This window comes from Nothoprocta perdicaria, unplaced genomic scaffold (assembly GCF_003342845.1).
Source record: "Nothoprocta perdicaria isolate Ctin4 unplaced genomic scaffold, notPer1 scaffold_1, whole genome shotgun sequence".
NCBI lineage: Eukaryota > Metazoa > Chordata > Aves > Tinamiformes > Tinamidae > Nothoprocta > Nothoprocta perdicaria.
This window is the reverse complement of record NW_020454093.1, coordinates 11,343,546-11,358,393: the sequence shown is the minus strand read 5'-3', so window position 1 is coordinate 11,358,393 and position 14,848 is coordinate 11,343,546. Positions and strand designations below refer to the sequence as shown.

Sequence of the window (14,848 nt, the reverse complement as noted above, 5' to 3'; positions counted from 1 at the left end):
AGCTTGTAAAAAATCAAACTGATTGTTACTCATCTGCTTCTATTTGCAATCACTTTAGTGAATATGCGTTCAGTAGAATCTGCTTGGTCTGCAGACCAGGGGCAATCACTCAAAAACTGGGACTGTTTTTTATTAAGAAATATACAGATGCTCTAAAATTAAACCCCAAAATCTTAATTTTATTGAAAATGCATGCCATCCTGTAAACCATTCTACTCTGTTATCTCAGCAGAAAATTTGGAAGGGGKTTCAGTTTGCAAAGAACAGAGTTGTCTGTATTAGTTGTCATTTCATTTTATTACACAATATATTCATAGCTTGATTAGGCTACATTAGGCATATAGTAAGTATAACACTTGCTCATATGCTCGTATAGGTCAACTTGAAAAGGGTACCCAAAACTCAGTCAACTCTTAACCTTCTATTGAWTATAAAAATAGTGTATTCAGCAGGAATCGGTCAGTGCCACTGGTATCTTGAGGGCGGCTGAGGGTTTGCCAGTATTACAGGACTTTGTAGGAGGAAGGGTAGTGTCTCAGCTGATGCTTGTGGTGGTCTCTTGCCTGACTCTATTGAAACTCTGCAGTGTCCTGGGTGTTTGTTCCCCACCTACAGAGCAGGCGCCAACTCTGTTGGCTCCCCAGCAGAGCTGTGTCCCAGCGCTCTTGCTAATGTTTCCCCAGGGCTGGAACTAAGAAAATGCCACTGAGAAGGAGATGCCCTCGTGATGCTTCAGCAGCTGGAGGAGCTGCGGAGGGAGACAGGCTTGTTTGTGTCTCCATCAGCTCATCTGCTGTTGACTAATGATGGAACTGAATTAATCAATGCAAAGTTGTTGAGTAACAACAAAAAATGCTTGAAATAGTTTGAATACGTTTAACATTGCTAACCACCTTGTTAAATGCCATTAATGCTGTTTGATCTGATCGTGTCCTTTAGATTGCATTGTGCTTTAATTGTTCTGGGCCTTATCCTGGATCCACAGAGGTCTTGWAGGAGCTGGGAACACCTGGCATGTCCCAGAAGGTGGCAAAGTCCTCATGAGATTGGATCCCATACAGACTAAAAATATATTGAAGCTTTCCAAATGTGTTTTTGATTAATACATTATGAACTCTGCCACAGTAATAACTTCTGAGCCTTAATATATCACTGAATGTATTTTGTTAAGCAATAAAATATTGCTATATTTTTCAAGCCCTCTGCTATATATGTCACAGTGTGAAAAGAGGCTGCTATTTTTCCTCTGATTTCTTGGGTGCGCGTAAGTGATGCTGCTTTTCAGTTCCATTTCGCCCCAGGCAGTAATTCTGAACAGTTGTCCCACTTCTCCTGGACTTAATAACACCAGGTGACAGAGGGTGGGGGACCTTTCAAAAAGGAATGAGCCTGAGTCCCTGTGTCACAGCAGGTCTAGTTTTGGGGTCTGCAGAAGCAGCCCCTGCCTTGGCAGTGGAGAACATCTGTACATTGCCAATTGAGGTGCTCCCATGGGCCAGAAGCCCAAGTTTCTGGCAATAACTATATAAACACATGGGCASTTTGGCCCATACCTGCTGGTAGGTTTTTCATGGAATTTTTTTTGAAGATGTTGTAACACAGTGCATCCACCCACCTGGGCAAATATTCCCTGAAGTTTTCTCTGTGTAAACTGTATTTCCTCAGAAACCTCCTACACCCTGATCCTCAAACTGAAAAAAACACTCTCAACTGCTTGTGTTTACATTGTTTTAACCTTGTCTAGTTGGAATTATTTACAGTTCCCTTCCTACTGCCGTGTGTACTTCTGTGCTGCCGACATGCTTGAGAAAACAGTTTAGAGCTCAGGAAAACTGGCCCAGATTTTCAGATGTAGATGTCTGAATCAGACTTCCAAATCTCTATATTTAGGTTCCTCAGTAAAATGGCCTCAGTTAACAAGGTGACAAGCACTTGCAGCTGCTTTACTACTTCCACTGATACTTTATAGTAAATGGCAGTGGGTATAGTAAATAGCAGAAGGGTTCTTTATGTCACTAAAAGTACATGTGCTGCCAGTAAAGCATTAAGAAGGGAGCTATTCTGTTTGATTTTTTTTAATATTCCTTTTATAGACTTTTTTCTCTTTATCACATTTCTTACTTTAGYCAACTTTCATTTCTGTGGATTAAATACTTTGAGTAAATCTTCAAATTGAGAGTTTTGTATTAGTGAAAGACTCACTGTTTTTAATTTCACATTGGTAGAAGACYGAAATTTTCTGGACGTGTTAATTCTCATTTTCTAGACTTGTGGGAAATGCATCATAATAAAAGCATTTCACAATCAGGTCTGATTATAAAACTTAGCACTTGTGGCATTTCCCATCTTCAGGATGCTTTCCAAGTTTGGGTGCTATACTGTGCAAACAGAACGAGGAAAGAAGARGTAAAGGGAATATATAATCTTGCATTTTATTATTGCAGATTTGCTGATGAAGAGTCTGAGAGAAAGGGAAACCCCACTCTCTTTTGAAGTCACTGAGAGTTCTGGCTATTAACYCCTATGGGGCTCTGATTTAATTGTGTGTTTTGAAAAGTATGTACCAATTTTGAGTGTCTTAGCTTGAGTKTCATTTGGCTAATTCTCCGAAGGTATTTACGTGCTAGCCTCRGGCCAAAGTGTTTAGGTAACGGTCTCCCTTAGAAGATCCTTAAATTCCTGCGGAAATCCATGCTAAATTAGACATTATACTTCTGTGAGTACGCTGTTATGTCACACGGTGGATATGTACTGATGGGATTTCTAGGTCAAGTGTCTGACTGCCATTGCTGTACAAATTCTGTTGCCTAATTACGTTTTAAGTCTGGGCTGTAAAGCTTTTTYAAAACTGCAAAAGGTTTCCACTGTCTTTTTTTTGTTGGAGATCTACAGGTTCAGCATACATGAAAGGTAAAGGAGTGTCTGAACACTTGGCAATTACTGAACACCTTTYAAAAGCATCTACGTTTTTCTCTGGCTGAGAGGCACTTCCAAAGCCAGAGTAGCTGAGCCGAGAATAGATTTATCTCTCTTTCCAAAAATTGCATGGGCTTCCTAAACTGGTGTTTTATCTGACATATAATTAGTTTTATGGGAAGACAGGGATCTAATTATGACTAGTGAAGGGATTTTTTTAAAAAAAGTCTTTTCAAATTAAAATAATACTGAAACACTAACTACATGTTAGGGATAATATACTAAAATTATCTATGTTTGTTCTGTAGTCTGTTCTAATGTTTATTCCATTTTTATAGGAATGTCTGTCAGAAAAAATTCAAGTATGATTATTTGGATATGGCATGAAGTATAGTATTCTGTCATCAGCCATGTATTTAGTAGCTGTTCTTTTGCCTCAAAGAACAGAACTTATATTTAGAAATTATTCCCAATTAGATGGACTGGTTACTAATTGTGCTTGAAGAAAAAATACTGCAATGTGCTTTCTATTGCATTCTGTTACAAAGAGCAAATCAGAGTTCAGGAGCAGCTAAAATTCATGAGAAGTTGGTGGAAGAACTGCTTTCAGATCTTAGCTGATGCTGACACTTCAAATGCATAAAAAGCTCTTGAACTCCAATTCCCTGCTGCTATTGTTCTGCATGCTCTTGAGTTATGGTACAAGGGATATACTTTGAATTTTTTTCTGAGTAACATTGAGAGTCATCAATGTCATATTCAAGCTACAACTTTTTCCTCTGAGCAACTAGTGAGAAAGACGAGTAACTTTTTACCCATTCTAAGTTGAAACTAGTAATGGAAAATGTAGTTAGTATCATTGCCAATGCAAAATTGTTCCATAAATTTTAGCACTTTTTTTCAGACTGATTTAAAATGACTGTGCGATTAACCTTCTACCATTTCCCCAGGAGACTAATTCTCTGCTTAATGGCATTCACAGTTTCTGATTTTCATCCTGGATCTACTCTTTCCTCTAATTTTACCTAAATATGGCTTGCCATTTTCCCTTAGGCCATCATATAAATGATATCCATCTTCATGTTTGCACCCTGGAAAGCATGTCTCTTCCACCTCATTGTATTTTCTACCACACTTGCTCACTGATTTGCCACGCTACATATAACCATCTGTCTGAACATCTTTTTTCCACACTGGCCTGTTCTGTCAGATTGACAGTGGTTTCTTAGTGATGCTTGAACTACCTCCAGTTTACTGCCTTTCTACTGCTAAGGATGCCCAGGATGAAACGTTGTATTTAGACTATTGCTTATTTAAATTTTAAGTATTTAAACTGCTTATTTAACCTGTAACCTAAAACTTAAACTATCATGGGCTAAGAAAAAAAATAGTATCTTGCTATCTCACACTAACTTTTCTGTTTTGCTTGCTGTTCACGATTACAGGGATGCTGTGGAATAGTAGCAGGGAGGTCAAAGATATTCTATCCTGGATCCAGAGACCAATTTGACCAACTCTTGTTTCATGTTCTCAGTTGTACCACTGCAGTTAGGACTATATTGGCCTGAGGAGACAAAACAAGCTGGAACTGAGGCTAGCTATTGTGTATCTTCCTCCACCTACAGAAAAGGGTGTATTTTGACCATGCTAGTGTAATGTTATATCAAAATGAGACAGTCTTTTAGTTCTGCGAGCAGTCCTTGCAGCTTTATGGCATAGGAGTGTGAAACAGCCATCGCTGCCTTGAAGTAATAGCCATGCATATGGGTTGGTGGTGTTTTGCCGTCTAGCAGTTTTCAGAGGGGCTGGTCACCACCTTATTTACCAGGCTGGAAGACTGTGTATTTCTGAGCAACTGATAAATAATTGTTTGCCCTAATCCGCAGGGACCTGAATGATGTGAGCGTGTTATATTGCTATGAATAAACCACTATGTGCAGTTTTATAGGTAAACATCTATTGAGACTCTTGCCCTATGCCATTATTATATRTTGAACATGTACAAAGGTTATGCAGTTGTCAGTATTAAATATTCATAAAAGTTATGTTTTGAAGTCCAAATTCTGCAGTTTTAAGTTATATGTTTTCTTTATGCTGATGCTAATGGAAGCTCTAGATATGGAAGTTACARAAAAATATATTTTGATCCAAAAGTAGGACATTTCAACAATACCATGAAGTATTAGGAAATTTATGGAAAAAAATCGAATGCCATCAGATACCTGAGAGAACTGACTAGCGCCCAAGTATTTCAATTTGTCATTTTTTCCCTACACAGCAGTGGCTGTTGCACACCTCATTAGACAAACAAGCAAAATGCCAACTAATTAATGAATATGTAGAGGGATCTAAGTATGCCTAGAACCTTGCTCTTTAGCAAAATACTGCATGTAAAGGAAAAGGACTTGTTGAAGGCAAAGAGTTCATGGCTCTATGGATTTATTAAAGCATAATTTATGTATTTAATAACTAGTGAGTAGGGTTATGATTGGATAATAGTTCTTATGACAGAACACTGTCAGTAAGAACTGTTTTCTGTTGCTTGAGACATTGCTAAATTCTAACYATTCAGTTTGCAATTTTCCACGTTCTCTTTCTTAGAATGGTGACTATTTTTGTTTGTTTCCTTGTATTTTCATTTTGAAACATCTCGACTTAAGGACTCCATACAGGGGCTGGACAGGATTTCCTGTGCTGTTACGTGAATGAAACAGGAATTGAAAGCAGTGTTACCAGAAATACATTTCTAGTGTAGGTCTAGTAAGCCTTACTAGAGTGAATCCCAAYAGGTACATGTGGACCAAAACAGGCTTTTGAGATAACTCTTAATTGGCTTCTTTAAAGGCTCATATCAAGGGCTTGTTTCTCACAGTAATGTCCCAAAATAAAGAGAAATAATTTAAAAAGTGGAAAAACCTTACTTGAAAGTAAAAAATAAACAAGTGGGCCCAGCACTGGAAATAGCATTGCTAAAGGCTATCATCATCATCATCATCATCATCATCTATATTGCTTAGGTCACACATGAGCTGAGCAGAGAGGTCCAGAATTTATTCTGAGCTCTGGGGAAAATTGAAATTGTTTGAAGATCTAATGGAGGCTGTGGAGGCAGAATTCACACCACTAGGATTAGTGAAGGAGTACGGAAGACAGGTCTAACACAGGTCTAACAATGACACAGATGGTGGGACCTGGTCAGCCCAAGGTCACTGCAAGATCCCACCTCTGTTGTTCTGGGGGTAGCTGTTCGCATAGTTCTGATTCAACCTGGTTTTGGATCACTTGGCTTTATACCTGAAGCCATATCTTAATGACTTATTTCTTCCTATATAAAAAACAAATGGTTCTCATGAAAGCAAACAGGTGTTTGTTTTCTCCATGTCTTCTGATTCTGTTGTTTTATTAGTAATAAATATATATTTATTTTGCTTGTTGATGTCATTAATCCAGTACATTACCATACATTTACTAGAAGTTGTCACACTTTTTTTCATGGGAAACTTTATAAAAGGGAAATGGTTAAGCTGCAGTCTTCTGCAGCCCCCTTATTTGAATGATTTGCTAAATGAATTAGCACTTTCTGAATACCACTCACCATTTGATTCAGATGCACTTTGCCTGTGTGAAAGGACTGGTAGCACAATTATTCTTAGTGACAAATGCAAACCTACGATAGCTTTGACTCAGCACCTCTGGTCCTCTAGGTTGTGTCAGGAAATGAAAGCGGTGCCGTTTTTGACRTATTGACGTTGCTCATGTGTCTTTGGAGTAGTTTTCATTTGCCATTAAAAAGAAATGTTATAGTTGCCTCTGAGTCTTCATATGTCGTCACACGCACATTCTCCAGCATTCAGAGGAAACGATTACTCAGAGTCACTCGTTACTGTTTTATGTATAATTGCAGGTGCCCCACAGGGAAATTTGATACATGGTGGAAGGAATRAAGAGTCTATCAGCAGATTTTAATTCTTTGCAAGCACCTGGCTGTTTCTAGTTGTAAAAATAACAGTGGCTGTTGCTGGGTCATCAATTATTAGATCACAGGGGATAAAAAATGATTGAATTAATGTGTTTCAGAATATTAAAAATGTCCCCTGTATCTGAAAACAAATTTCTCGCATACAGACAAGCACATTTTAAATGTTTTTAAGAATATTTAAAAAGTTGTTTTGAAATCCTGGAGCTTTGTTTTAGGAAGGAATCCAGGATAAAAAAAAGGCATAGTTGTGAAAAGATTTAATAGTTATATAGCAAGCTTCAAATGTGAAAAATATTTTTAAAAATGCACACCAAAATGTACACTCCTTAGAATACTTCTTCAAAATTGTAGCAAAGCAGTTACATACTTGTTGATAGAAATGCCAGGAGCATGGCAGAGACTGGGAATCTTGTATTCTGTGTGCAACTCATCCGTAATCTTCTTTGTCAAGTACTAAAGGCTGCCTTGGGTCTCGATGGGATTTAATTCAAGCTCTAAATTCAGTAACAGAAAAGAAAATGTTTTTAGTTTTGTGAGAATATTCTTGCTACAGTTGGTTAATGGTCACTGTTCTCTCAATTGTGCTAAGATCTGCATGAGAATTTGTCCATTTAATTTCTGTCTCATTTGAGGACTTTTAATTCTCATTTCTGGAAGATAAATATGTTGCTTTTGACTAATTTTATTTAATTACATCAGTGTGTATTTCGGTGTTTAAAAAAAAATTCTCTGCTTCAATGTTTATTTGACTGCATGCAAGAGCAGAAGGACTGTGTATTTTTTGTTATTTGCCAAGCCTTTATGCGAGCTTCTATTTTCAGAGTTATGTCATATGATGTCCTATCTTCCATAGTTCTAGCTGGCCTGATTCTGTGTATTCATCTCTCTATGTATGCGTAAAGAGGCAAGTGTCGTTTTGTGGTCATTGTTTTACATAACTGAAACCTTTTTTTTTGCTTCTATTTATGTTTTTGTCCCAATACTTGGACCTTACTGTAAAGATGCCTTGAATGAAATGCAATACTGGCTGATCTTTTCATTTGGCTCTTTAAAATAGTATTGATTTTACTCATAAATGTGATTTGCCATGCATTTAAAATTTACTAAGTCTCCAGTTTGTTTAACTAAATACATTTATAAAGTCAATACTGGCCCTAGTTGATTAAATAATTTACCTGATTAAGAAACACTGAATGCTGCCATAGCTTCATGTGCATTTCTGAAAACTGGCTTTAGTTTAGCCCTTAGCTGATGTGTCCAGAGTGGGATGGATTTATTCAGAGTGGAAGAGCAAAATTGTTGCTCTTATAAAATGGGTTTTTTGTAGAGCTGTGTAGAAATATTGAAGTATTTAATAGAATCATAGTTGTACATACCAAGTGCTTAAGCATTTTGCTAATTGTTCATAAATTACCAGCAGAACTATCATTTCTTGGTCGCTCATGGGGGTTTCCAGCCTCAAAACGAAAGCTTGCATTAAGTTTGCGTGGCTTAACTGCAAGTAACTGCTTTCTGCTTATTTTTCAGTTGTTTTATAGTCATTTTGTTTGCACTCTTTTCAACATAAAACRTAATTTAAAAGGTCACCAAACTGGAATTTTGGCAGGTTTGTCTCTTGGCACTGTCAGTTAAGCTGAAGAGATCTTTTAGCCGTATAAGGCTGCTGGGACTCTTCTGCTCTTGTGTGCATGTATGTCATCTTCATACAAATGAGAAGACTGCAGCAGAATATTAAACCATTAGCTTACAATTGTAATTCTTATTAGAGAATTTCCTAATATTTAAATAGTGTTAGTTGCAAAAAAAAAAAAAAAGGCAATGGGTTTTGTTTCTGTTTCTACRTACTCCAAAACTTTTGCAAAAATTGCATGTCTGCTTTTTCAGGTGGTTAGTACCTACATTTTTATGTCTCTTACTAACTTGCATRGTACTTCTTCAAATTTTAGATGTTATAGGAATGTAATCTGGAAGTTTTGTGTGGAGGAGGTCCCACTGTACATCTTTTGAAATCAGTGCATTTTGCCTTTACTTGTGATGTGTTTTATTCCCAAGCTTTTAAGTTTCAAACCAGATCTCAGAGCAGCTACTAGAAAAGAGAATCACCTGTACTGGTAGATGGACTCGTTATAGAGGCAGGTTTGTAAAAATAACCTAGTCAGAAGAGAAGTAATTGGGAGGTTAGGTGTCGGAATGGAATTGTGATCTTTCTGAGGGAGAAGGTTAAAGGGAATGAAAATTATAGGAATCCATTCAAAGGTTTGGCCATTTTTGAAGCTAATGGATTAAAAGCCTGAAAACGGGAATGGAAGCATTTTCTGAATAATTCATGGCCTTTCATTAAATGTTGCCCTCAGTTTAACGTTATAGAATAAGTAATAATTGTGATAGTTTATAGCTAGCAAATGGTATAAGAATACAATTTTAGTTAAATCTGCAGTTCAGCCTTGTTCTCATTCCTTCTCATTGCTTCGCCTACTGTAGAGCGTAAAAATATTAGGCCTTTCATCCAGTGCTTTCAAAAATAATATTCAGATCATTAAAAAGGTATTTTATAAATACATTTAATAAGTTTTTTCTAGGATATTTTTATTTTTGTTTAAAAAGTTTCACTGACCTTTCTTTTAGCTCACCAACACATTCAGAAATTGGTCCTGACATTTAATTTTAGAAGAGTATTTAATCAAATATTTGTCAATAGTTTACAGTCTTAGTCTTCAGGAACAGCCCTTGATAGATGTTTTTATGTTGGCGCATTAATTCCTTGATGCGATAGACCTAGGGTTATGGATAGCTTAAGAACATAATATAGTATGTGCAGTTCTRGCCCCATTGTGGTTGGGTTGTGTTTTCTCTGTATCTTTTCTAATGCGTTGCATATTGCTGTTAGATTGCCATAAACGTCCACACAGCAAAAGGCTTGTTTCCTTTCTTGAACAGGCTTTTAAAACTACAGTGTTAGTGCATGGATCCCTGGCTCTGGGAGAAGCAGCTAGAACTGGAATAGAAACTAGATCACAATCTCCACACTTAATAAGGCAATAATTCAGCTGCTGCCGTGGGACACAGCTGGTTAAATTGTCTGTCGTAACTATTCAATAGGCATAAATCGGAGACTTGTGCCAGATGTTTCATGCTGTTCCTGCTGTGTAAAACAGCTGGAAATTCGGCTTAACGGGATTCATTCCTAGAGAGAAACTGCAGGTGGCATGAGGTGAGATAATGTGAATTGGGTGGGATGACACGTCATGTTCTTCAGCTATAACGTCACTGATAACAGCTTTGGGATGAAAGCCTCATCCCTGGTGTAAACCTTGCTGCGTAAACCCTACAATCTGGGCACGGGAAACAATATTGCAAATTGATTTAGAGTCGTAAAGCTGGGCACAGTGGCTGATGCAAGTTTATATCAGGAAGCTTGGCTTTATGGAAGAACACTGCTATCGCTCATTTTTCTTGATAGAATCACAGAATCATTGTGGTTGGAAAGGACCTTCAACATCGAGTCCAACCATATGTGCTAAACACATGAAAAACTGTAAAAAGTTACATTTAAGCCGTTAGAAAGTTACTCTTCTTCCCTTCTCCCCCTCCCCTTTTTTTTCATTTTTGGATGTGCTTTGTTTCAGTAACTTTTGCTTTGCAGCCATTTCAGGTTTTCATGGATTTTTTTTTTCATTTGCTTAGGGGTTTATATTTTGGCATTCTTTTTCCTGCCTTGTGCCAGTAGCATGATCAGTTTGGACTCTGTGCTGATTATAGAGTCTCAAAAGAGGTAAAGCCATTTAGCACGATGGTATAGGAGCATGGCTTAGTATCATTTAAAAAAAAAAAAAAAAAGTTATTTGTCAGGGATATCCGAAGGCCAGGCTAGAAATAACCCTTGAGTTATTCCTAACTCTGTAAAATCTTAAAGCATTAGTGACACATGTTCTTGGTGGCATGTGGTTTGACAGCTTGCTAAATAATGTGGATATGGATCCTGACGCTGCAAATTGTGAGTCTACACAGGCTGAAATTCCTTTCTAAACAGTTCAGGGAAATTCAAGTAATGCTAAATGTGGGTAGATTTGCTTGTTCTGTATTAAAGTGGTATTAAATGTTTTGAAAAATTGCAGTTATGTTGTGCATCCTTATCTGGTTTATAAATCAGTTCTCAAATGCATATAGATCTTTACAGGATAATCTCTCTAAAGAAAGAACTGGTATTTTGAAAAAACACTAGAAAATGCCTGCAAGAAATGCACCATAAATAGGATTGCTACTAAAGTAAGGCAAGAGCTCTACATGTGAATATTGTTTCAAGTGATAAGAGCATCAAAATCTTAAGAGTAGTGATACATGATATTTCTCATATGATATTTTATTGTTTGCCAAATAACAGAAATTTTTCAAGACTATTTCCAGTGTGAAGTTGTTTTGAGCTTAAAGGAGGAATATATATACTTAGGATCCCTTCTGCAAAGAGACTAAGCTGAACAAAACAGATAAATATGGTCACAAGGGCTTTGTTTCACCCAAGGGTTTAGCTGTGTTCATATAGCTAAAGTGATATAACTTTAGAACGATCATGAGTAGTTGGCTGGTTAGAATGTGTTTATGGAAATGGAAATAAATTAGATTTCTGTAAGCTGTATTTATAGCAGTGTAACTGCAGCAGGGTTGTCCAGTGCAACTGCACTGCCAGAAGGAAAAATCACATCCCTCACTGGAATAATCATGTTGTACTTCTATGTGGAGACCAGACCTAAATTAGTTCCAGTTGCCTTTCTTAAACAAGAAAGCTGCTTCAGTAAAGGCTTTCCTTAGCTCTGTGATGATTTAATACTGAGAGGTGTTAACATCTACATATTCAGTAGGGCTTGTGATTATGGAAAGTGCTTTAGGCCATCACAGTCCTGTGTTCCTGTCTTGGCTCTAAATGTCTTTCCAGTCAGTGGGAAAATGGTTCAATGACTGCAGGACTGGAACCTCTAAAGAGACCTTTCTTAGTTTGGTGTCTTGTCTTCTGATGAATTAAGTGATAGGATGCTGTTTTCCTGAGTGTAGAAAGTGTGTCAAACTGTGATCATATGCGATCATTGCTAAGGTGAGTTGGGTCAGAAAACCAGTTCTCTTCCATTGAGTTATTTTATTTTGACTTTTTCCATAGTCTGAATGTGACCGGCATATGACTGCAAGGCCAAGCAAAGTGTGAGTGTTCTGTGGGGGGCTCAAACCAACCATTTATTCTCCCCAGCTATGGGCTCAAATATATGAGAGAGGAATGGCTCATCTAAGAGCCCTTAAGCTTTCTCTGGCACTGCACTTCTCAAAGTATATCCCCAGACTGGTCCCCGGACACTCAAGAGAGATCAGCCCAGGGAGCCTGGCATGTGCTGAAAATAAGAGTTTAAATAGAAGAAAAACAAATGGATATTCCTCTCTGCGTGTGGAGAGGCTAATCATGTAAACAGTTAGCAGCTTCAAATTAAATACACTCAGCATAATAAATGGTTCTCATGAGGACCTTAACACTAGTGACTTAATTTAGGAATTTAGTTTACTAATCACAACTTGTAACTGCTTTTATTTAGATGTAAGTATTTTGTTCTTTAAGCTTTGGCTCACATCTCCTTTTTTTTTCTTTTTTTTTGTCTTACGTGGCAGTTCAGGCCTCTCAGATTCCATGGTTAGAGCACATATTTCGTCATTTGATTTTGGTTTGGGATTTAGATAGAGGTGACATCATATTTTGGAGGCTAAGTTATATCTCGGGGGGGGGGAAGGGACAGTTTTTATGACTGGGGTGACAGAATAATTTTACTCTACAACGTTTTTCTTTTTTCAACCTTTCCCTTTAACTTTTCCCCAGTTCTATCTCACAAGACTGCATAGGGGTTTTTTCCACCTGAGTTTTCCATTTACTGTGGCCACAGATGCTTCTGTGACAGCCACCACATGATGAAGAAGAAAGAGAAACACTGTCATAGGAAACATGCACATAGGAACATACAGTAATTTGGGTGGGAGGAGACCTGTGCAGGTCATCTGCTCCACATGCCATTCAGAGCAAAACCAACTTTGAAGTTACATCCAGCTTCAAGTCTAGATTAGGTTGCTGAGCGTCAGTTGAGTTTTGAACATTTCCAAGTATGGGAACTCTGCCACTTCTATGACTCTCCCTTTGAATGTCAGACCATACTCACTGTGATGGACATTTTATTGTTCTTTATTCTATTTGGAAGGGTTTATTTTGGTGGTAGAAGGAAGAATTTATGTTTACAAACACATCTGTAAGCTTCCTGTCCTGCATGGGGTGATACACCCCCCTTTTTGGGAGAYTGCTGTCTTCGAAATAGTGTCAGCTAATGCCACAGCAGATTATTTAGCTTTAAATACCCCGTCTTCAGGGAAAATGATCCAAGATGAAGGGATACAGACACTGCCTGTTCCAGATGTCTGAAAAATAACTAAAAGAGAAAAATCACAAAATGATAAATTTACATGATGATGRGATTTAATGCTGGCATGACTGAAGCTATCAAAGAGTTATGTGGCTAAATGTGCTGTCAGCTGTAATAAACACTCTTTCTGCTTCCATTTATGTGAACATGTGCGCTATTGAGGAAACAGGCATCTTCTTAATCAAACAATGCATAAAATGAATTTTGCTGGAATAAATTATCTGCAAAAAGCTGACAGAGCTGTGCTGTAATAGATTCACTTATGGAAGAAGGTATGAGATGTACCTTGTCTTAGGGATTGCCTCCCATGCTCATTGGATTGTGAAAGGAGAGCTCACTTCTCTCCTTGAGAGAGAGAGAAAAAAAAAACCTATATATTTACAGTCTACATAGCAGCTGTATCCACCTAATTTAGAATGATCCACTGAATGAAGTTTTGGTGATGTGCAGAACATATGAAAATTTATTCAGAGCACTCTGCCATCCTGCCTTTGTATGTCTGCTTAACTCACTGCAGGCGTGAGCACACATCATGTATTATTTAAACGTGTAGGTTGGCACATGCAATTTATAGGATTCAGAAGTGGAAAGGATTTGAATTACACAACAGAAAGTGTTCAGCATGTTCCAGAGTTGAATTTATTTAATGCAAAAAGGAAGATGTATGGTAACCTTAAAAAATAACAGGACTCAGTGGGTACTTGTACACCTGAACAGACCATTTTACCCATTTGTCCTGTTCACAGCAGTGAGTTCAGTGAGCATCACACTGAGGGGCAGGGAAAACACCTTGAGAACTCAAGGACTGGGAACATGTATTTGTATTTCTGTATTCAGGTTCAGATAATCTGAGTAATGAAGCTACTTCTAGTGTCACTGTGGCTCTTTTGAGTTTGATTTCAACCCACTTGAGAGGTCAAAGAATATTGTCATAACTTCTATAATTATGGTATTTTGACCAGAGAAAGGAGTCCAAACTATACAAAACTAATGTTGCCAGTAATGGGAACACTGGGGGTACCCAGCCRGCAGGGAGGGCTTTCTGTTGAGCTTTGAGTAAACCTCAGGAACACATGCAGTAAAAAAGACTTTTCTAGTCATGATGTTCATAGAGTTTTGTTTGCTTTTTAAAGCATAAGTACAAACATTGTGCAATACTGTCCTAAAATGAATATTATGTAGTCTCAATGTTCTTAAGAATGTTGTATTCAGGATGTGCCAATTTAGCAAAGTAAGCTTTCAAAGTGGGCATTACACTATATATTTTTTTCAGCTAAGCACTTCAAAAACTGTCAAAATAGCTGTTACTTCTTGCCCTGGAAACTGTCAGAAATCTATAAATAAATGTAAAATAATACAAAATAGAAAAAAAAATTATGCCAGCAGTTAATGCAGTTAATGTTATTGTTATTAATTCTGTGTTTCCCTTTTTTTTTTCTTATTGCAGTGTGTCCTATTCAGTGCATGTCTCTGAGGATTACCCAGGTACAGTGCAACATTCTTGTCCATG

The 14,848-nt window shown here is 37.5% G+C and overlaps 1 protein-coding gene across 1 annotated transcript in view; it reads left to right on the top strand.

The window, feature by feature from the left end:
- The window catches only part of PARP8 (poly(ADP-ribose) polymerase family member 8), a 103,823-nt gene that overhangs the window by 37,659 nt on the left and 51,316 nt on the right, over nt 1-14,848 (top strand). Inside the window, exon 3 of the mRNA XM_026035605.1 lies at nt 14,786-14,823. Within this exon, the coding sequence (XP_025891390.1) occupies nt 14,786-14,823 (38 nt within the window). The remainder of the gene's footprint in view (nt 1-14,785; nt 14,824-14,848) is intronic.